Raw genomic sequence first — 23,247 nt, 5'->3', positions numbered from 1 at the left:
CCACGCCCGACCAGCAAAATGTTATTTCTCTCACAAATTTGCTCAACATACTGCACCCTATTTAACTTAGACTAATCCACAAATATTTCATAGTGGCTATATGTACACTCTTATTAATTCCATGTTTTTGCTAGACTTGAGTATATCACAGAGAAAGATCCTACTGACTTACCATCTTGACGTGCATTGGTCTATCAAATAGCAGCTGGCCATTGAACATAGCTGGTATTACAATTAAGGCTATTTCTTGCAATTCTAAAAATGTGCACAAGAGAAATACAAAAAGAAAGAAAAATACTCCAACTGCTACCAGTCCCTCTAAGTGATGAATTTATGAGCAATTTCAATTCTTCATTATACTTTCAACAATAAACATAAAAGGAACAATAAATAAAGCTGGCGGGGAGGACAAGACAACTTCCGCTTATTCCTTAGGTGTGAAGCTTCATTCGTAACCTTACAATTTCACCAAACCATCCTCTTAAGCAGTGGCATCAAGGTTCTCTGAATGTGACCAATGGGCCAGGCATCTACCACTATCTAAACTGAAGGACCATGTTTTCTGGGTAAGACATGCAGTGACGGTCTTGTCTGAGTTGTATGAATGTGCTCCTGTGGGGTACTCTCCACGGGATTAAAAACTCTAGGCTAAGCCTAGGGTCAAGGAGAAGTGGCCTCTTCCAAAATGATGTCTACTCACTGGAAAGAGTGAGGTCCTATAAGGATGTATTACACATGAAACAACAACCCCACTTTCTCTCTAGTAGCACATTCTTTGGGCTTCCTCCTTCAAACCTAGACTCTTCTGAAAAGAAAACAGTAGAAAGACTCATGGGCATATGCCCATGTTGTAACCATCCCCTCTATCCACACTGTATTGAATCAATTCCACCCCCAGAGAACCTTTTTTTTTTTTTTTTGAGACTGAGTCTCACTCTATCACCCAGGCTGGTGGTGTGCAGTGGCACAATCTCGGCTCACTGCAACCTCCACCTCCCGGGTTCAAGCGATTCTTGTGCCTCAGCCTCCCGAGTAGCTGGGATTACAGGCACCCACCACTGCGCCCAGCTAATTTTTGTATTTTTTAGTAGAGCTGGGGTTTCACCATGTTGGCCAGGCTGGTCTTGAACTGACCTCAAGTGATCCGCCCGCCTTGGCCTCCCGAAGTGCTGGGATTACAGGCGTGAGCCACCGTGCCCGGCCCGGCCCAGAGAACCTCTTAATTCCACAGTAATGTACTCCCCCTAGTCACATAAAAAACATGAATACACACAGTCACCTCTTCCTCACACAAACCTACATTACTAACACAGCAATTTAGGTCAAACTGTTCATAAGCTGAATTCCTGCAGAAGGATACATATAGCTTGCACAGCTTCAATGGACTGTTCAAAAGTAACAGTGCCTATTCCACGACTTTTTCCATCTTTATCTTCAAGAATGTCTGCTCGGACCACCACACCAGCCATACTAAATACTTCCTTCAGTTTCTTCCAGCCAACTTTATAATCCAGCTAATCGAGAGAGAACGGGGTAAAAACCTCAATGTAAACATCTTAAGAAACACAACATTTTTACTACATGAATGATACATGCTTTGGTTGGAAAAAAAGTATTAGGAAATAATGTCACAAAAACTAATCAACTGCAATGGAAATTTTAAAATAGGATTATAAAGCCTGGCCTTCACTGTAAATAAACTGTACCTATAGTGAATACATTGTCTCTTTTCTCAGAAACTTAAGTCACCTCATACTTCAAATTAATACTCATTTTCTGAACATTTAAAAAAAAATTGTTTCCCTGATAAGCTTTACCACACCCCACCCCACCCAACCTACTTTATTCTAAAAATATTTCCCCTTGCAGATGGCGGAGGTATCATCATTCACCCCAGACACAACAAAAGGAAGGTGTCAGTGCACTTCTGCTCGTACAGTCTTACTCTGCACCAAAACTGCATAAAATAAATCAACGGAGAATGCAGACTCGGTTACTGCTTGTGGAAACACCTGCAAAACTCAGGAATCACAGCCCCAATGAGACCACGGTCAAGCCTGTGACTTAGGAATGCAGACAAAGCCCACCTATAAGGCCGATTTTTAAAGAAATCAAGAACAAAACCCTTCTTTACACTTTTCTTCTCAAATGTGAGAATTACTTTTATAACATATTGACAAGGTCATTTCATAAAGTTCTGATTTTCTACTTTAGACGATGGTTCTGTTTACTTACATTTGCTACAAATACTGTGCTTCCAAGTCTTCCAGCCTGTAATGCATGGATAATCTCATTTGGGATGTTGGGATTATTTAGGATACTGGGTGGGATAGTAATCATTCCTGGGCCACCTGGTCCCATACCCATCCCACCAGTCGTAGCCATCACCTTTTGCATTGCTCTCCTGGCATGTTCACCATCAGGATCCTAAAACAAGCACAAACGGTGTTACGTTTAACTGACCCAGCGACAACGCAAACCATGCTTGCACAGTAAATGATATTCTCAAGACTCAGAAACTGAAAGGTTGTTTGGAAAGCATCTCTCAAATCTATTAACAAGAAAGTCAAATGAACTCAACTACCAGCTTAGAAGAGTCCAGCTGAAGGAATAGGAAAGGAAGAAAAGGCATGAAGTGTAGCACTAAAAACACAGCTCTCAATTGCACTAAGTAAAAAAGAAAAGCAGGGTAGGGAAGGAAACATGATTAGCTGATATAATGTAGAACCGCCAGACTGAAATTAGAGCTTCATGGGCTTGGTATAGCTGAATCTTACTAATTCATCAATGGGGTTTTCTAATTTCTGCAAACCCCGTCAATGGCTTCCAGAAGTTTGAGAAACAGTTCTAGACCACACAAGCGCCCCCATCCTTCAAGTCCTTCAGGTGTTGGAGGCGTGTGTGTGAGGGCTGCACAGTGAAACAACATCTGGGAAGGTCTGTGAAGCTCTGTACTGACTCTCTTCTTCAACTCTCTGTCCTGTCAATTACCACCATCAGCACTAAAAAAGACATCATAACACATCAGAGACCTTAGACCCTACCACGCTTCACTCTGAATCTACTCATCTTCCTCCCCAAGAGAAGAGGTGAAAAGAAGTTAAGAGGGATGTTTTTTTTGAGACAGAGCTTTGCTCTTATTGCCCAGGCTGGAGTTCAATGGCGCGATCTCGGCTCACTGCAACCTCCGTCTCCTGGGTTCCAGCGATTCTCCTGCCTCAGCCTCCCAAGTAGATGGATTACAGGCACCCCCCACTACACCCAGCTAATTTTTTGTATTTTTAGTAGAGATAGGGTTTCACCATGTTGGTCAAGCTGGTCTTGAACTCATGACCTCAGATGATCCACCCACCTCAGCCTCCCAAAGTGCTGGGGATTACAGGCGTGAGCCACTGCGCCCAGCCAAGAGGGATTTAATCAACAAAAAAACCTTCTTCCTCAAGGAATATACTTGATTCAGATGAGATGTGAAAGCAGGTTTGAGGAATAACAAACTCACTTTATTTTTTATTTTTAGACAGGGTCTCACTGTTGCCCGGCCTGGAGTGCAATGGTGCAATCAGCTCACTGCAACCTCCACATCCTGGGCTCAAATGATCCTCCTGCCTCAGCCTCCCAAGTAGCTAGGACTACAGGCATGCACCACCATGCCTGGCTAATTTTTGTACCTTTTGTAGAGAGGGGGTTTCACCATGTTGCCCAGGCTGGAACAAACTCACTTTTAAAAAAAAGAAAAAAGATGGGCCAAGAAGAAGGTTCAGACAGAGTAAAACTTAATGGCACAAACCCATGGGCTCACGGTTTGAGAGTCCCTGAGACAACAAGGTCTCAGACAAATCACAGATATTAGAAGGTGGTCAGCAGCCACTCAGGATCTGCTTGGCCACCACCCCAAAGTCCTTGCAGGGAATGGCTGCTGTAGGCTATGACCGACACTCTTCATTAGAAACAACAGGCTGGCACTTGCTTTGTAAAATGCCGTCTGGGACCATGACCGTCTTTGCCTAATTCCAAAGTGGGATCACTCAACAATTACACACAGTATCCGCAGTGTTAAGCAAGGGCTTACTTCTTTGACTTTCAGTGGTCTTCCACTCAGACTATGCTTGTTTAGGACTTCCGCAGCTTTTTTCATGCTCTCTTCCATCTTGAATTCAACAACACTATAGAGTCAAAAGGAAACGAGTCGAGTGAAACCAGTCCTACAAGTTAGAAGGCTCAAATACCAATAAGTAACTAGACGATACTTACGCACATCCCTTTGGAGGAAGCCAGAGACCAGTCAGAAGAGCAAGGAAGGGGAAAAAGAAAAGAAAAAAATAGTAAATACCAATGACAGTTATAAACAAACTAAAAATATGATTTATGTCACAAAGTTAGTCTTTTAAAATGAACCCTTCTAAGGGGAAGCTGACAGAAGTGCCTCGCCTCGCCTTCCTTGTTAAAAGCTGGGCTCCTTAATATCTCCTCCTGCTACGCGTTACCAGCATTGCACTAGAGCTGCTGACGTTTAATAAGCAGACCTAAATTCAGGGTCTCCAAGAAATCACACCAACTTTAGATCTGCTTCCCTCTGTACTCAATCGAGTCCTTACCATATTCCTCCTAAATCCATCCCTTCCGTAAGTTAAGCTCATCCTTTTGATTATTCTAAGCCATTCTATTGCACGACAGAAAATAAGTTTATGTTCTCTTTAAACTAGGCCAATTTTGAACATTCAGGTTTTTAATATTTGGTTTACAATTTACTGGCACAAAGGCAACTTTTCGGAATCTTTGGTTCACACAACTTTCAAATTCAGCAAACAACCAAGAGTAACATTTTCTAGACAAGAACACACGTTTTACATTAATTATACCACCGCTAAAATTCCATGCATAATTCACACACAGCCAATTCCTCTGTTAACAAAGAGACAATGCTGCTATTGGTCCCCAGTTATCCAAATTGGGCATCCAAACAGAATACGAAAAAGCTCTTTGGCCAGCCATTTGGAAAAGCGGGACTCCCATTTGCAAATCCCCTCCCACCCCACTCAAATGTTTGGCAAAATCAAACATAGCTACTGTAACATGAGCACTCACTGCCTTCCTGATTTCATTCGATTCCACGCCACCATACAGTTACATTTTTCATGTAGTAAATCCACAGAAGAAATTCTCTCAGACACTTACCCTTGACTTTCCTTCAGCGTCCATTAAGAGCTCCACGTATGTTACCTCACCAACTACAAATCAGTTTCCAGACGACACATAAACCAAGGGAGAAAAGCCAAGAAAACAATGGGAATTTAGAACAATCATCAGCAACCTTGTATGGAGCCTCTGCCTTATAAGAAAGCCCAGAAACACTCCATATTCTCTAAACCACCGAACTAGGCATTACAGGTGTGCAGTAAAAGTAGGTGAAAACACGTTAACAATATGTCCTTGATTTTCCTCCCACCACAAACAAGCTATTCCACAGATTTCCGTATCAATTTCCCTGTCTGGAAGACTCATTCATGACTAGAGGCAATCCAAATCTATAGGAAAGAAGTCTGCGTGATTTATTTTTCTGGGGAAGGGAGGAAGTTTTACACATACGCTCTCATTGGTGGCAAGCAGGTGAAATGCATACAAATTGCGATGCCATCGGGCTGAGCTCACATGCTATAAATACAAGGACGCACGTATGCGAAGGTATAAGATCACAGGCACACACGGCCGCAGGGCCAGCTTCACAGGTGAGCAACCCGTGCAATTGTACAGAGCCCCGCACTCAGGGGCCCTGAGCTTGGTTTAATGCTGTTATCGCTGCCATGACATTCTTAGTTTTTTTTTTTAACAGGAGGCCCCTTGTTTTCATTTTGTGTTGGGCCCCACAAATTCTATAGCTGGTCCTGCACACAGCACTAGGCTCCACATCTGTAGAGGCAGAATGTTTCAATATAATAAGATCACAAAACCAGAGCAGCATCTGGATTCTCTTCAGTGAATTAGGCCAGGCTTCATTCTTGCTGCTTTCTAAACCTCCCCATTTAAAGGACACAAATAAATTCAAATTTAGGGTTCAGATTTTGTATCTAAACAGTTAAACAGACTCACATGATTCTAATCTACATAAAAGGGAAAAAAACAAAGCATTTCAAAAGTTTCTGCAGATTTTCCTCAAGGTTTGGATTGCCAATTCATGACCACCATGACCAGATGTTAGAATCCATCAAGACAACCACCAAAATGGCTGCTGAACTTGAAGATGGCACACAGAAAACAAATGTAAAGTGTTACCCTGGAGAAAACTATCTCTAACCAGACTCTCCAAAGTCAAAAAATGGGCTTTTGTTGTCCTCTGGATCGGTTTGGTTTAGCAGTACAAGGGTAAAAATAACCCGCTTAACGGCCTCAACAAGTCCTGCCTATTCCAACTCTTTTGTTTAAAGGACATTAAAGTTATGAGGCTATAGGAAGAAAAATTTTTAATGAAAAACAAGGTAAAATTATTTTACAAAAAATTTAAAGATCTGAAGGACATATTTATTAATGGCTCTGCACACTGGTTGAAGGCAAGAAAGCCAAGTGTCCAAAGTTTACATCTACAGCCTCACCCTCTTTGTCCTCTCCTGAAATGTTTCAGAACTAAACTGACACTTTGCACAAAACAGGAGAATCATCAGTGCAAAGAAATGAAGAACGGAAATATGAGGGATCAGTACAATTTACTTTTAGAGTATGTACTCCTGTGGGGCAAACTGAAAAATGATCACAGCCAAGGGACAGTTGTACAAGGCGGCTTTATTTAACCCTTAGAAAGTAAAGCAGTTCCAAAAATGCAGCTGCCCTGAGGCCATGTTAAAAAGCCATTTGTTTCAAGAGCAGCAGCCATTCAAGGACCACCAACCCTTGTCTCCACTTTGATGAAAATGCCACATAGTGTCAAAATAGTGACTGAAGAGGCCCCAAGTTGATTTCCTACCAGCTATGACTACCACCTAATAACCTTTCAAAAATGAAAGACTCACAATAATTAATTCAAAACAGCTGCAACCATGTTGCCGAAATTCAAATCCCAGTTGCATGGGAAGTTTCTAGTCTGTGTCCATAAGACGCTTGGATCAAAAAGCTGTAATTGCAACCCAGAAACCAAGCAAATCCAAACCAAACTTTTTCCCATGGCCATAACCACTTTAACAAAAAGAGAGGTTTAGAAATTAGGACTTTTTCCACGTAACAGTCTAGTCTAGAAATAGCACACCTGACTCAATCCTTTGTATTAAAAATTTGCTTAAAACGTTCTCCCTCTTTTTACCTCAAATGGTATCATCATTTAGCAGTCACCTGGGGGTCCAGCATGAGTAGTGCTGTCCCTGAGATCATCAGTAATGACCATCCTCCTCACAAACTCATAAAATTCCAACCTCTACCCTGAGAGACCATCAATTAAGTGTTAAGGGATCTGCAGTAGCTGCTAATTCATACTTTCCTACAGGAAAATGGAGCCTTTAAAAGACCACCTCCCTTTTGGTTCTACAATAGCAAAGCAAAGATGTATTTCATGTAGTCAGTACAACTATCGACAAGAATGTGAGGGCAAAATGTGTCCAGTAAACAGTCTGGTCACATTCCATGAAGTGAAGTTTAACGAGCAAACCATCCAGAGCAGATCACACAGTCAGGACTCAGGGGTAGAGGTGTCAGCGTGGCAGTAGCAGCAGTCTTACAGAAACGGCACTCGCAGTTATTAATAAAAAATACGGTTGCTCCTCCCCCTGTGTAAACATGGATGGAATCCACGGAATCCCAAGAGTAGGCTGCTAAGACAAATTCTACTGCAGCTTAAAACATCAAAGTATTGACAAAACTAAGACATTAAAAAATCTAACACCAACTGTTATCTACCTCTATTTAAAATGCTCTAAGAAATCATTTTTGACCAACATTTAAGTGAATTATTAAAAAGACTGCCTTATTCTTAAAACACATCAGGAGGATAAGCAGATGAGCAACCCAAAAAGAACTCAGGCGGTCCCTTGGAGCTACTGTGACCTCACTCTCCTGCACAGACCTTTAGCAAAGTGAGTATTTGTTTTTGTGTTCCCATTTACTGCTCAAGTCTGAAAAAGAAAAAAAGAGGGAATACAGTGCCGAAGCTTCACTGAAGAGAATTCACATGTGATAAGGCCTATACATTTTTTTTTTAACAGGAGTTGGGGGGACTTGAAAGTCAGGCATGTTGTCAAACATTCTTCATCTCATAACGGTCAATTCTCAGGCTGCCACTCTATTGGGGGAGGGGAGTGCACAGAACACATGCACACTCTTTAATATAAAGACACCTTGAAACACGGCAAAATAATTATTCCACACACCTACTTGGCTTATGGACATGTTAGGAAATGACTGAGCCCACGCTCCTCAATTGCGTGGCAATAACAGAACGTTACTGCTTCCCTAACACCAGAGACCACACAGGGTAAGCCAGACAGGCTGCACTGCTGGGGCTCAACCTAAGTATTCATACATATGAACGCTTTAGCATAACAGGCCTTTCTAAAATGCAGGCTGCGGCCAGGCCTGTAATCCTAGCACTTTGGAAGGCCAAGGCAGGCAGATTACCTGAGGTCAGGAGTTCAAGACCAGCCTGGCCAACATGGTGAAAGGCCATCTCTTACTAAAAATACAAAAATTAACTGGGCATGGTGGTGGGTGCCTAATCCCGGCTACTTGGGAGGCTGGGGCAAGAGAATCACTTGAACCCAGGGGGCAGAGGTTGCAGATCACACCACTTCATTCCAGCCTGGGCAAAAGAGCAAGACTCCATCTCAAAACCAAAATAAATAAAATACAGGCTGCATTTCCAACAGAGGAAAATATGAAGGAGCAAGTAGACTGGGTAGGAATATTATTTAAATTGAAAATACAGTTCTGCCTAATAGACCCACAATGCAAATTATCTCCAGGAGCCAAGATGGAGGTTTTCTACTGGACTACACTTGCCCTCTGGGCCTTAGTTTTCTGTCAGCTGCAATTTGAAATTTACTTAAAGTGGTGTATTATACTAACAGAAGGATTAAGTGCTTAAAAGAAATCTTTGCTTACACAAGTTGAACTGACTGCTGCTAAACTTGGGATCGACTGAGGGTAAACTACATCCCTGACCTTCCTTTCTTCCTCAACCTGGGCTCTATTTACTCACTGCAGGTGCAGCTCAGTCCTGCTCTGGTGGCACTGCCCCACCTGGGTGCTGCCGGCTGCCTGGTGACGTCAAGAGAAGCAGCCCAGCAAGGAGCTTCCTCCACTCATACAGGACTTGGTCTCAAACAAATGTAGCACGACACTAAGTTGAAAAGCCTAAGATCGCCTTTTCTCACAGAAATCTTTATTTTTTCCACCCAGTCCTTATGGTCAATCACTTTAAGATGTGTATCCCTTTACCTGTCAGGATACAACCTGGGGAGCTGTGGCCTGTTAAGTCACTTTCAAAGGCATAAATGACCAGTTTACTTCCTATGTGGATTTTTAATAGGAAATGCTAGAATGCTGCTAAATGCTAAAATTAAAGCTGGAGAATATGCAGCTGGTATGAAAGATGGGGAAGAGGATCAAGAGTGAGGGAGGAGCATGTGAGACAATCTCCCCCAGGAGTATCCTTAGAAAAAAAGCTCCCCTCTTGGGCCTCTCAAAGCTAGCTACTTTAGTTCTGAGAGGCAGGCTGCAATTAGATAGTGCTACAATGACAGAAAATTTCAGTTGAGTACAACTAATTCCAGTTCTTGTTCTACTCATTTCCTGAAACAAGGCTAAGATTCATCAGACCTTAAAACACAGACTGATAAAGAGTGGTTAGGTTACAACAGCCCAGACCTCTGTGTTTTGGAATTGAGACTAATACTTTTAGGGTTGTAAGTGCCTCTATCTGCCAGTTCTTCCTGTGTATAAAGTCTTCAAAACACTTAAAACTTATGCGCAACAAATTTCAAGTAAATATTTCAGATTTAAACTAACCACTTAAACATTTTTTGTATACCAAAACGGGAATAAAAACGTCTTTTTGAAAGCACGTAATAAGAAGAGTATTTCTTAAGAAGTCATATGTCTGTAAACACAGTAAATTTCTTTAGACCTCACATACTGAATATAAGCATTATCATAAAAAGATTACCTTTCTGAGTCACTTTACCCACAATCCTATACCGCTAATAATTTAATTAAACAGCAAATTAATTTAACCAGTACAGGGGAGCTCTAAACAAGAACATTTTAAGGCTCATTAAAAATAACTGATTTACTGCACACCTGTAATTCTAAATTACACCACCAAAAATACACTGAGGGCTGAGCCCAGGCATTCGTAGCAGTATGCCAGGGGAATATGAGAACCAGTTTGGAAGTATCCCAATCAACCACCAGGCTGGCTCCACACTTAAGAGTGCAAAATAGTGAATTGAGGTGAACTGCTTCTACATCCAGAAACACCATGGCTGCTGCTGCTACTACCAGCTTTAAGGTTTCCCAAACCGAATTACTGAATGGTAAAGCAGTAAAAATGTCACCTACTTTATCCAGCATGTCCCAAAACTGGTTCACACACTCCTAAAAATGAAAAAATAATTTGGCCTGCAATCTCTTACAAAATTCTAACAATTGCATTTTCAAAGCCACATTCCTGGTTCTTGGAACTACTATACCTTATTATCAATGGAAATAGCAATTCAGCGGTTCAACCAAATCACGAGAACACAAATTTGGAGGTTATTCCAAAAGCTAATTCGAATGAGGCCCAACTGTACTGTACAGAAATTCTAAGCTTCTATTGAAGCAGCAGTCCCAAAAACCAAGAACACTGCATCTGGGATGCAGCATGACACACCCTCAGACAAAAAGAAGAAACTGCACTCTTGCCCTAGGAGCATTGGCAGGAATGATTTGGCTGATCAAGGCAGGCACATCAATCTCACACCAAAACGTTTTTCCATCTGTGTTATCTGGAGAAATACCACGTGGCAGCAGCACGCGTGACTGTACGGAGAGGTTCACAGTGCCTAGTGCTTCTTGCATGTTATGGTCAAAATAAGGGATGGGACAATGATGGCAGTGCCATTCATAATTTCAAAATCCAATGCAGGGAGCACCAGTACACATACCAAAATGGCCTATCCACGGGGCATCTCTGTCACTGAAATGTTAAATCATTTGACAAATCAAGCTCACATCTCTTTTCATAATGAATGCTCCAGAAAACCAATACCTTTCAGTCATGCAAAGACTCCATGAAGGGTAGTTTGAGTCTAGGTCGGGGTGGGGGGGAGGGCGCCTCAAGGCAATATACAAATTGTTCTCTACCACGGTGTTGTCTAACCCAGGGCTGAGCAGTCTCTTTAGTCCTAAGTGCCACCAGCAGGGCCAAGAATCAGGAAAGAAAGGAAGACGATAGCAGCACAGGAGGGAAGAAGGAGAGAGAGAGGACACCACAGTGTGCACGGGGGTGAGGATCACAGAGGCAGGCCTCCTCGGGCCTCCTGGTGGCAGCAGAGCTTGGCTGCTTCCCTTGCCCTCGGCTGGAAGGTGGACACCTAGGCTATGACAATCCACATCCTAAGGCACCGCGTTACAAAGCAGATACCTTATTTTGAGCTCTCCAATGGCCAGTCTACTCTATTTTTTCCCAGAGGGGAAAAAGCCTAAAAGTTAAAATACAAGCTAATGTTTTATAGTTTGGAATCTGAGAAGCATAAGGTCCAGCTACCACATTTTGATCCCAGGAAGACATCCACAAAATTTTAAACAAGCTATCTTCCTGTGAAACTTAAAAAGCTTAAAAAAAAAAAAAAAAGAAAAAGAAAAAAAGGAAAGAAAGGAAAAATCTCTCCCACCTAACATGCAAAATTCAAAAAATTTCAACACGAAAAGGCTCCCCGGAAGCCTAATCGAAGCCTTATTAACCATACTAAGCCAGTAAAATCAACTGTAGGCCAAAGGACCATACAAACCATCCTGTTTGACACACAGGGGTATGACCACAAAACAAAACAAAACAAAACAAAACAAAAGAAAAACAGAAAACAAAAAAAAAAAAACTGAGGTGGGGTAAGGGGGCTTCACTATTAAGCCTGGAAAGAACATGCTCTACCCAGAGCCGCTTCCACTGACCAAAAATAACCAAGGAATTAGCCACAGAAAAGATGACACACCAACCTTCTCACCCTACTCAATCACCAGTACCATTACCTTTTTCTTTAACCAGGTCTTTAAGTGACTGCCATTTCACATCAAAAGGTATGTTTGTAATGAAGGCTCTGTATCTTTTAGTTGGATTGGCATATGGCTCAAAGCGATTGCCTCCTCTTTTTATGTTTTTCTCCTTCCTCTTCTCATTCTGAGCAGGTCGTTCTCCTTCACTGAATTCAAGAGAGAGGAAAAAAAGGTAAAGGGTTTATATGTCAGCACAATGTGAAAGACAATTATTTGATTTGCCAGGTTTACAATTCCACACAAAGTTACATATGACACAAGACTAGTATTGGTCAGATGCAGTGGCTCACACCTGTAATCCTAGCACTTTGGGAAGCCAAGAAGGGGGGATCATTTGAGGCCAGGCGTTCAAGACTAGCCTGGGCAACACAGCAAGACCCTGTCACAACAACAAAAATATATATATAAAACTTAGCCAGGTGTGATGGTGCACTTGCAGTCCTAGCTAGTAGGGAGGGTGAGATGGGAGGATCACTTAAACTCAGGAGTTCGAGGCTCCAGCAAACTATGATCACCCTACTGCACTCCAGCCTAGGGTGACAGAGCGAGACCCTGTCTCAAAAAAAGCAAAGACAAGACTAATGTTGGTTTTGAATTAAGACATTCAAACTCAAGACTCCACAGGGCAGAAAGCATTCCCAAGGAAAGGTACACCTTCCTGGGCTCACCAAATACTCCTACGGACAGTAACAGAGACAATGGTGAGGCCAACTCCCTGACCAAGGTGTGTTAATTCCAAGACAGAAAGAGGAGAAGAGAAGGATGATTTCTAAGACTTCATGGAATGGAAATATGAGGTAGTACACATAGGGCCATCCAATTTTAGCTTCACAAATAAGTGTCTTTCATAGTGTTAAAAAAAAAAAAGGGGGGGGGAGGGGCATAAAATGATGCAGCCGCCATGGAAAAGTTAGGTAGTCACTCAAAATTAAACACAGAATTACTATGACCCAGCAATTCCACTGCTAGGTATATACCCAAAAGAATTAAAAGCAGGGACTCATACACATATGCCAATGTTCATAGCAGCACTATTCACACAAGCCAAAAGGTAGAAACAACCAAGTGTCTACCAATAGATGAATGGAATAAACAAAACATGGTACTATCCATGCAATGGGATATTATTCAGCCACAAAAAGGAAGGAAATCCTGACAAAGGCTACAACATGCATGAACCTTGAGGGCATTATGCTCAGTGAAATAAGCTAGTCACTGAAGGCCAAATATTGTATGATTCCACTTATTAAATACCTATAATAAGCAAATCCATACACAGAAAGTAGAACAGAGGTTACCTGGGCCTAGGGGGAGGTAGAAATGGGAAGTTATTAAATACTGAGCATAGAATTTCATGTGGGATGAGAATAAAAGTTCCAGGAATGTGCAGATTGCTGCAAAACACCATACTTCACTGCACACTTAAGATGGTTAAAATGGTCTATTTTATGTATATTTTAACCACTTTTTAAAAATCCAGAAAGGTGGAAAAGAAACCATTCCCTACACAACCCTACTACTTTGAAGCTGGGAAACGTGAGTCTGAGCAACCCTGGGAGGTGGAAGACAGCATGCAGACAATCCCACCTTTGGCAAAGAAGGGTGGCTGCTTTTCTGGCACGGCCTTCCCATTGCACTCTTTACCTTTGTGTGTTAGGTGCCACCACACTGTTAACACTAACCATCTCTAGGTAGCAGCCACCAGGCTTGGAAGCCCGGGCACTGGCTGACAGGGCGCTTTCCTCAGCTGCCAGCTCAAGCGCAACCCCTCTGACTACAGGGAGGCACAGATTAGAGCTGATCAGGAACAAGTGAGGAGCCAGAAGCCACCTCAAGTTTCTTAAGCAACTGAGCCTTGCACCTTCTGCTTCCCCAGCCCTGTGTGTCCCGCCAGTGAGAATCCAGTGACTCCCAGACCACGGGCTCTACTACAGAATTTGTGATCCATGACAAAACTGGAAAAAAAAACAAAAAGCCAAGATTACAGTATTAATGATTTATAAAAGTATCTTTAACTGAAGAGCCAATCTTTATTCTGTGATGTAACTTTCTTCCGTGGAAGAAAACACCAGATAGTAGCTGGAGAAGCTACTATTTTAAAATGTTATTTAGTTGAGGCCAGGTGCAGTGACTCCCATCTGTAATCCCAGCACTTTGGGAGGCTGAGGCAGGTGTATCACTTGAGGTCAGGAGTTCAAGACCAGCCTGGCCAACATGCTGAAACTCCATCTCTACTAAAAATACAAAAATTAGCTGGGCGTGGTGGCACATGCCTGTAATCCCACCTCTCAGGAGGCTGAGGCAGGAGAATCGCTTGAACCCGGGGGGCAGAGGTTGCAGTGAGCTGAGACCGCGCCATTGCACTCCAGCCTGAGTGACATAATGAGACTCTGTCTCAAAACAAACAAACAAAAGTATTCACTTGAGACCAGGTATGGTGGCTCACACCTATAATCCCAGCACTTTGGGAGGTCAAGGCAGGAGAATCTTACTTAAACCCAAGAGTTCGACAAATAAGACCCTGTCTTTATTTTTAAAAATAATAATAATTATCTGAGTGTGGTGTCGTGCACCTGTAGTCCCAGCTACTCAGGAGGCTGAGCTGGGAGGATGGCTCCAGTCCAGTAGGTCAAGATTGCAGTGAACTATGATTGCACCACTGCACTCCAGCCTGGTTGACAAAGCAAGACCCTGTCTCAAAAATAGTAACGTATTTACTTGGAAAAATTGTAAAGTCAGCAACTTTGTGTAGTCCCCAAACACAAGAGTGCCAAGTGGTATCCCAGCAGAGGTATCACTGGTGTGAGCTACACCCAAATCAACACAAGGTAAAACCAAGGAAAGCAGCTTCCTCTGTGATCTCAACTATAACAATACACAATCAACAGGCTTCCCTTCCCACGGGCTGGCAGATAAGGTGATGTTATGGCGGCTCCAATCCCTAGATGCCTAGAACGCAATCTACCTGAGTCCACAAGACTGGCTTCACACCACAAAGCAGGTCCCACAGGAGACCTACAACTGTTACCCAGGCCACTTGTCTACTCCAAAAGAAAGTCCTTCACCAAAGTCTGCCAAACAAAACCTATCTGCCAAATCATCTCCTACTCTTTCCTGGAAAATGACGACGACTGTGTTAGAAAAACTCATAAAACATAACAGAATCTACACATTATGGTCCACCAGAGGATTCACAGATGGAAATGAATTTTAATAGTTACTTTTGAAGTCCCAAATACTTTAAGATTTACAATAAAAAACATTCTGACACAGAGTCCATGATGAATTATTTCCAGTCTTTCACCAGACTGCTTAAGCTCACCTACAAACTACGAAATGTATAAATAAATAATTACAGCCAAAGCAGGTAACAAAGTGTCTAACCTATATTCCACAGGTGCATACCATGGCTACGAATAAACTACCCAATCTAACCACAGAAGCCGAGCATTTGGTTTGGGGTTAATCCACATCACATGACTCACCATTGAGAAAGTGGCTCTCACCATGCTTAATGGGCACAGCACCTCTGCAAACAAATCCTTCCCTGGCTAATCATTCCCTCTGAGAGGTTTCCTCAGTAAAGAGATTAGAACTATCTCTTGTCATTTCCAACTTTTAAAAAATTGACCTTTTTGGAAATCTACCACCACCAACTAATTCTTGACAGACTTGTAGAGAATGACCCTCAAAGAAACATCATTCGAGACACATATGCAAGCAGACTGGCCATGGTGGCTCATGCCTGTAGTCCCAGCAGTTTGGGAGGCTGAGGTGAGCTGAGTGCTTGAATCCAGGAGTCTTGAGACCAGCCTGGGTAACATGGCAAAACCGTGTCCCTACAAAAAAAAATACAAAAAATTAGCCAGGTATGTTGGTGCATGACTGCGGTCCCAGCTAGGCAGAAAGAAGACAGTCTGGCTCCAGGAGGTCAAGGGTACAGTGAGCCATGATTGCACCACTACACTCCAGCCGGGGGTAACAGCAGGAGACCCTGTGTCGGCAAGGGAAGGGGAAGGGGAAGGGGAGGGACATATTCAAGTTTAGATGATGTGACAGTATAAAAGTGATGTCCTGAAAAGCTCTTTTTTTAACATGTCCAATCCTATTTTCTCACTATCTTCAGGATAAAATTAGGGGAAGATTCTTCTCTAGTCCATGTATATGTACACGTACATATAAAAACTTAACTCTGCAAGTCTTTTTAACTTTTGGCTGGGCGCGGTGGCTCACACCTGTAATCCCAACACCTTGGGAGGCTGAGGCGGGCAGATCACCTGAGGTCAGGAGTTCAAGACCAGCCTGGCCAACATGGTGGAAACCTGTCTCTACTAAACATACAAAAATTAGGCCAGGCACGGTGGCTCACGTGTGTAATCCCAGCATTTTGGGAGGCCGAGGCAGGTGGATTATCTTAGGTCAGGAGTTTGAGACCAGCCTGGCCAACATGGTGAAACCCCGTCTCTACTAAAAATACAAAAATTAGCTGGGCATGGTGGCAGGCGCCTGTAATCCCAGCTATTCGGGAGGCTGAGGCAGGAAAATTGCTTGAACACAGGAGGCAGGGGTTGCAGTGAGCCGAGATTATGCCACTGCACTCCAGCCTGGGCGACAAGAGTGAAACTCCGTCTCAAAAACAAAACCAAAAATTAGCCGGGCATGGTGGCGGGTGCCTGTAATCCCAGCTACTCACTACTTGGGAGGCTGAGGCAGGAGAATCACTTGAACGGGAGGCAGAGGTTGCAGTGAACTGAGATAGTGCCACTGCACTCCAGCCTGGGCAATAAGAGCAAAACTCCATCTCAAAAAATAATAATAATAATAATAATTAATTAATTAAATTAAATTAAAAATACGATTAATGCCTGTAATCCCAGCACTTTGGGAGGCCAAGGTGGGCGGATCACTTGAGCTCAGGAGTTCAAGAACAGCCTGGGCAACATGGTATAACCCCATCTCTACAAAATATTAGCTAGGCATGGTACCTTGTGCCTGTGGTCCTATTTACTCAGAAGGCTGAGGTGGAAGGATCGCTTGAGCCCAGGAGCTGGAGTTGCAGTGAGTAGAGATCGTACACTGCACCCCAGCCTGAGGGACAAGAGTTAAACTCCATCTCAAAAAACAAAAAATCCCTAATAAAAAAATTGAGTGCCTAATCTGCAAAAGACCACCACCAAATAGTGACTGCCTACCCTCTCTTAAGGTCTCCATGCTGCTCCCATGCGTAACACTCACTACTTTTGGAGTTTCTAATCAAGGAAAGGGTGCAGTTTGAAATGGCAATCCCAGTACCCTGAAATTGTGATCACATCTCCTGAGGGACAAGGACCCCTCTGCCTGTGTGAGAACCATCCCTTATATAAAGTGATTCTTCACAGAAATCCCTTAAGTCCTGCGCTGCTCTAATGCATGTAAGGTGTGGAGAGCACTATTCACAGCACCATTCCAGCTCCAAGGCCACCACTGAACTACCCACATGACTCAAGCTCTTTCTGTCTCTAGCGCTTTACCAGCAAAACCAGCGCAACCTGTATGCATGGTAGCTCAGAGGGACACTGTGACAATCAACAAAGAATGGCAAAACAAAAAGCAGCTCATCTAGGGAAGCAGTACTGCATGTGGCTAAGAGCTGGGGTCACCATGTCGTCATTAGGCCTCGGTCCTATGGAGGTTACTACCTACACGCTTACAGCTTTAAAAGAGACTCTTAGGACACAGTGAGGCAATGATGTATTTTTCTATCAATAATTTTATTGAGAAGGGTAGAGAGGGGGACTGATTCACTCCTAGCCTTCTACTGTTCAGGCTTTAAAACTAGCAAACCAGAGCCAAGGCTGAGAAAACCTAGGCATTATAATCATTACAGACTAGCAAAGGGACAATTTAGCTTTCAACCCTATCACTGCAAAATATGGTAATGGGGAAGTCCATTGGAGAACCCCCCCTCCCAAAAAAACAAGCAAGCTAATCTTTGCAGGCTAGTATCTCTTTCCCTAACCAGAATAAAATCAAAGAGCTGAGTGAAAGCAAAGGCCTGGCAGCATGCATTCAAATAATCCAAAACCCTGTCTTCTAATCTTGAGCTCACAATCTGACGTGTCTCCAAAATCCTTTTTACCGAATAAACACTCACTCTTTAAAGTACAGCAAACACTCGAATGCATTGTATAGAGAATCTGATTTAAATAAAACAATTCAAACGGCTGTTTACTGAGTGGTTACCAAGGTAGTATTATGAAAGCAGCAAGCTGCCTGGGAGGCAGGAGGGCCTCCCCTGGAATCTTTAGGTCAAGTTCCTGAACCTGGGTTTAAGTGTTTAAAACGAAAATTTTCTTGATGTCAAATGGAGTCAACTCTAACAGTACCTCCTCAGGAATCTACCCTAAATATATATTTTTATTTTTATAAACAACCAATCCATCTGTTTCTGATTCACCCACAAAATTACTCAGGAAGGGGCCGGGTGTGGTAGCTCACGCCTATAATCCCAGCACTTTGGGAGGCCAAGACGGGCGGATAACGACGTCAGGAGATCTAGACCATCCTGGCTAACAGAGTGAAACCCCATCTCTACTAAAAAAATATAAAAAAAATTAGCCAGGCATGGTGGCAGGCGCCTGTAGTCCCAGCTACTCGTGAGGCTGAGGCAGAAGAATGGCGTGAACCCGGGAAGCGGAGCTTGCAGTGAGCTGAGATCGCGCCACTGCACTCCAGCCTGGGCGACAGAGCGAGACTCCATCTCAAAAAAAAAAAAAAATTACTCAGGAAGGGGAGCAGATTAAGTCATTTATTTTATATATGATACTACATTTAAAAATTTTTTAAAAACCTATACATTCCCCTAAAATGAACTTTTTTTTCCCTGACTATACCCTAACTCTGAATCTTGGCTGACTTTAATTGGAACAGACTTCTCATCAAAATTAAGCAAATCCTATTCTCACACCCAGGAGAGAAGTAACTGCAAAACAAGATTTCCAACCTGGCTTCCCAGATCAAGCTTGCTAACTCACTGCATTTTTGGTCTACTGCACACTCCACTCCTGGTAGAGAAAGAATTCCAAAGAACCAAGTTTCTATTTTCCTCCTGTCTCTCAAAGGCTTTCAAGATAAAAATCCAAATTCACTACCCATCAGCTGGCTGCCAGTGCTCCAACCTTAAAACTCTATAGCAACTTCAGTGTTCTTGTTTGTTTGTTTGTTTTAAGAAGGAGTATCGCTCTGTCTCCCAGGCTGGAGTGCAGTGGCCCGATCTCGGCTCACTGCAAGCTCTGCCTCCCGGGTTCACGCCATTCTCCTGCCTCAGCCTCCCCAGTGGCTGAGACTACAGGAGCCCGGCACCACGCCCGGCTAATTTTTTGTATTTTTAGTAGAGACGGGGTTTCACCATGTTAGCCAGGATGGTCTCAATCTCCTGACCTCGTGATCCGCCCGCCTCGGCCTCCCAAAGTGCTGAGATTACAGGAGTGAGCCGCCGGGCCCAGCCTGTTTTGTTTTGTTTTTTTTGGTAGAGACAGGGTTTCACCATGTTGCCCAGGCTGGTCTTGAACTCCTGAGCTCAAATAGTCCTCTCACCTCAGCCTCCCAAAGTGCTGGGATTACAGGTGTGAGCCACTACACCCAGCACAACTTCAGTTCTCGATAAAGCATACACTCAAATCTCTGCTCTTTGGATACTTTCTTCTCTGCCTCTCTCCAGCCATCTTCTCCTCCACTTCCACACGTCTTCCTGCCATGGAGGAACAGGTCCCTGCCCCCAGCAGGTGGCGGAGGTCACCTCCTCCATTCTTTCTCCCAAGCAACTCCACTAACTTCCATCACAGCATAATTACCTTACAACAAATATGTTAATGGCCTCTCCACTCTGCATGGAGTGCAAAAGTATAGGCTTCTAAAGAGATTTCCTTAAGACTTCTAATGAAAAAAAAAAAAAAGTTTTCCACAGGCCCTATCAAAAATATCCAAGTGTTGCCAGCTTCCTAAACTATCCTCTATGAAGCTAGTACTAGACTTTGAGACTTTGAGCCTCTTTCTCACAACGGCTATTTTATTCTACAATTTTCAGGTTCCAACAGTCCACATGTATTTGTAAAATGACTCAGTCACAAAATGACTATTTGAAAATGGACAGGGGAAAATGGAAAATTTGAGAAATGCACCCCAGATGCTATAATCTATTAATTTACCCTATCATCTAGCAAGGTTCTACCAGCACTCCTTCCTGCATACGGTAAATAAATTTATCTTAAAGCCCTCCAAATACCACCCTCAGAAATCCTACCAGCTTCCGTAGATGCTGAAAAAGTCAAAATTAACACATTCCTTCCCAGAGTTTTCAATAGTAAAATGCTGAGAATAGAGGAAGTTTTTCTCATTTCTAAGGGCCAGTAACCATGGTATTTTATTTCTCCCTACTTAAGGAGGGAAAGAATCTGGAATTTTCTCCGGATTTATTATCTACCAATATAGCTAGCACTTAGGGAACGTTCTTAACCTAAGCGCTCAACTAGGCAGGGCGCAGTAGCTCATGCCTGTAATTTCAGCACTTTGGAAGGCCTAGGCAGGAGGATGGCTTGAACCCAGGAGTTTCAGACCAGCCTGGGCAACACCTGGAGACCTCCTCTCTTCAAAAAATTAGCCGGGCATGGTGGTGCCGCGCCTGTGATCCCAGCTACTCAGGAGGCTGAGATGGAAGAATCGATTGAGCCCAGGAGTTCGAGGCTGCAGTGATTTGTGATCGTGCCACTGCATCCCAGCTTGGGTAACAGAGCGAGACCCTGTCTCAAAGAAAAAAATTAAATATATAAGTGCTCAACCACATTCACTTTTAATCTCCATAAACTAAGCTTCACACATTACAATATGAGGAAGGCAAAATCACAGACAGAAAGGAAAGAAAACGGAGGGAGTTAGTATTTAATAGCTACACTTTCTGTTTCCGATGATGAAAAAGTTCTGGACATGAAGCAGTGACGGTTACAGCACACTGAGTCAGTGTACTCAATGCCACTGAATTATACGCTTAAAAAATGGTTAAAATGGCAAAGTCTACGTTATGTCTATTTTACCACAATGAAATAAATGTCTGGGAAATTCAATGTGTACCCAGGCTTCCCCTTCCTTCCCGGCCGCTGATCTTGGAGCCAAAACCTCTCTGTCTCTCTCAAGTGTCTGTAATCAGAATGAATGAGTTTCACCGGGGCACAAGTCGATGCTTCCTCCTTTAAAGAAACTTTTAAAAGCCAAGGAGTCAAAGAGCCCCGAGCAGGACTCGAAAAGCTGATGAAGTCTGGAAGTAAATGAACCCGCCTCCTGACAGAACAGCTTCCCCGAAACACTGGAAAAAGGGGATTCCTTCCCCGACTTCGTGTCCGTCTGCTTCCGAGGGTGAACGCTGAGCAGCAGATCCCATTTCTCCACTAATACCTGCGGCGCACCCGGGGAGGAGGAGCGGGAAGCGGCGAGGGACTTGAGCCAGGGCCAGAGCGTGGGGCGAGGGGCGGTTCCGAGGGAGGCACTTCCCGCGGAGCGCGGTCGGCGCGCGGGGACTAAGGGGCGGGGCAGGAGGGGAGCCCCCCGACCCGGCCTCGCGGCCCTTCCTGACGCTTCCCTCGCTCGGTTACCGTTGACTCGGGCTGACTGCGCGCGAGGCCCCGGGCGCGCACCCCCTCTCCTCCCCCCACGTTACGGATCGGAAAACAGACCTCGGGAGGAGAGGGGACGGGGGGTTGAAACCCGGCCCCCGAGGTCACCCTCCCCGGGAGCGGTCGGGTAGGCCTCGGAGGCTCTCCGGTCCGGGCCCGCGCCATCAACCCCCATGCGCAGCAGCTGGGCCTGAGGCCTCGAGGACGGGGTTGGCCCCGGCCTGGAGGGACTAAGGGTGCCGAGGCTCGAGGCCCGGGGTAGGGGACGATTCTGGAGGCTCCCCCGGCTCCCCGCTCACGGCCCTGGACGCCGCTACCCTGGGCAAGCGGTACGGGAACAGCCGGCGCCGAGGCCGCGCCGGGGCTAGGCCGCCAACAGACCTAACGGAGCCGCCGCCCGCGTCGGCCGCGGAGAGGAACCCTTACCCGTGGCAAAGGACCGTGGGATACTCACCCCTTAGGGCCCGGAGCCCCGTTGCCGCTCGGCACGCCGGGCGCGCCGCTCTCTTCCTCCATTTTGATCTCCGTCGCCGCCACCTCGGCCGCCGCTTCGACCCCTGCCGCCATTTTCTCCGCGTCTGGGCTTTGTGTGAGCGAACGGGCTGCACCGCGCTGCGCCTGCGCGCCCACGTGACCCGACGCGACCAGTAACACCTGCGCGCGGCGCTGCCGGCTGCCTCCTTAGCCCCACTCGCCCCGGGCCACGCCCCCGCCGCGCGCAGGCGCAGACCGGCAGCTGTTGATCGCTTCTCTCTCGAGATACACTGGCGTTAGGCACCTACAGGCTGTTCCCGGCGCGCGTCCTCTGAGTCCGATAGAGGAGGCATCTCCCCACCCCACCCCACACAAACACCTAGACCTAGTCACTCTCAGCTTTCTGTAACCAGAGCTGGAGCAGAGGGGAAGCAATGATCCTGTTGTCTAGAGATTCCTGGAAGTTTTAGATCAAGCTTGTTCAACCCGTGGTCCGGCACACGATTCGTAAAGTTTCTTAAAACATTGTGTCTTTTTGTGTGATTTTTTTCTTTTTGTAACGCAATTGCGCGGTTCTCCAGCGCGAACTTTGTAGGCAACAACGGAACGACATGGAATAATATCAGAGTATTATCCGTAATTCACATTATAATTGCAAACAGTTCGGCCAGAAGAAACGGAAAACTGTTAAAATTCACTAATAATGGGGCCAGGCGCGGTGGCTCACTCCTGTAATCCCAGCACTTTGGGTATGGGAGGCCGAGGCGGCGGATCACCTGAGGTCAGGAGTTCGAGACCAAACTGGCCAACATGGTGAAACCGCGTCTCTACTAAAAATAAAAAAATTAGCTGGACGTGGTGGCGGGCGCCTGTAATCCCAGCTACTCGGGAGGCTGAA

At 44.6% G+C, this 23,247-nt stretch overlaps 1 protein-coding gene across 8 annotated transcripts in view; it reads right to left on the bottom strand.

Moving 5' to 3' along the window:
- Positions 1-22,738, bottom strand: part of HNRNPM (heterogeneous nuclear ribonucleoprotein M) — a 44,441-nt gene extending 21,703 nt beyond the window's left edge. For 2 of the 8 annotated variants that reach the window (XM_063700941.1, XM_055371534.2), the window contains exons 1-5: positions 4,252-4,397; positions 4,070-4,163; positions 2,236-2,427; positions 1,361-1,514; positions 173-222 (exon numbers count right to left, since the gene is read on the bottom strand). In XM_063700941.1, the coding sequence (XP_063557011.1) occupies positions 173-222; positions 1,361-1,514; positions 2,236-2,427; positions 4,070-4,147 (474 nt within the window). In that variant the 5' untranslated portion in view covers positions 4,148-4,163; positions 4,252-4,397. Of the gene's footprint in view, positions 1-172; positions 223-1,360; positions 1,515-2,235; positions 2,428-4,069; positions 4,164-4,251; positions 5,103-5,175; positions 5,229-12,207; positions 12,378-22,329 lie in introns of those variants that run through there. The other 6 variants (XM_004059930.5, XM_019015188.4, XM_063700945.1 and 3 more) reach the window with 6 other exon arrangements.
- Positions 22,739-23,247: the final 509 nt, after the last annotated feature.

Source organism: Gorilla gorilla, chromosome 20 (genome assembly GCF_029281585.2).
Source record: "Gorilla gorilla gorilla isolate KB3781 chromosome 20, NHGRI_mGorGor1-v2.1_pri, whole genome shotgun sequence".
In the NCBI taxonomy this organism is placed as follows: domain Eukaryota; kingdom Metazoa; phylum Chordata; class Mammalia; order Primates; family Hominidae; genus Gorilla; species Gorilla gorilla.
Note: the sequence above shows the minus strand (reverse complement) of the source record. Positions and strands in the feature narration are given on the sequence as shown.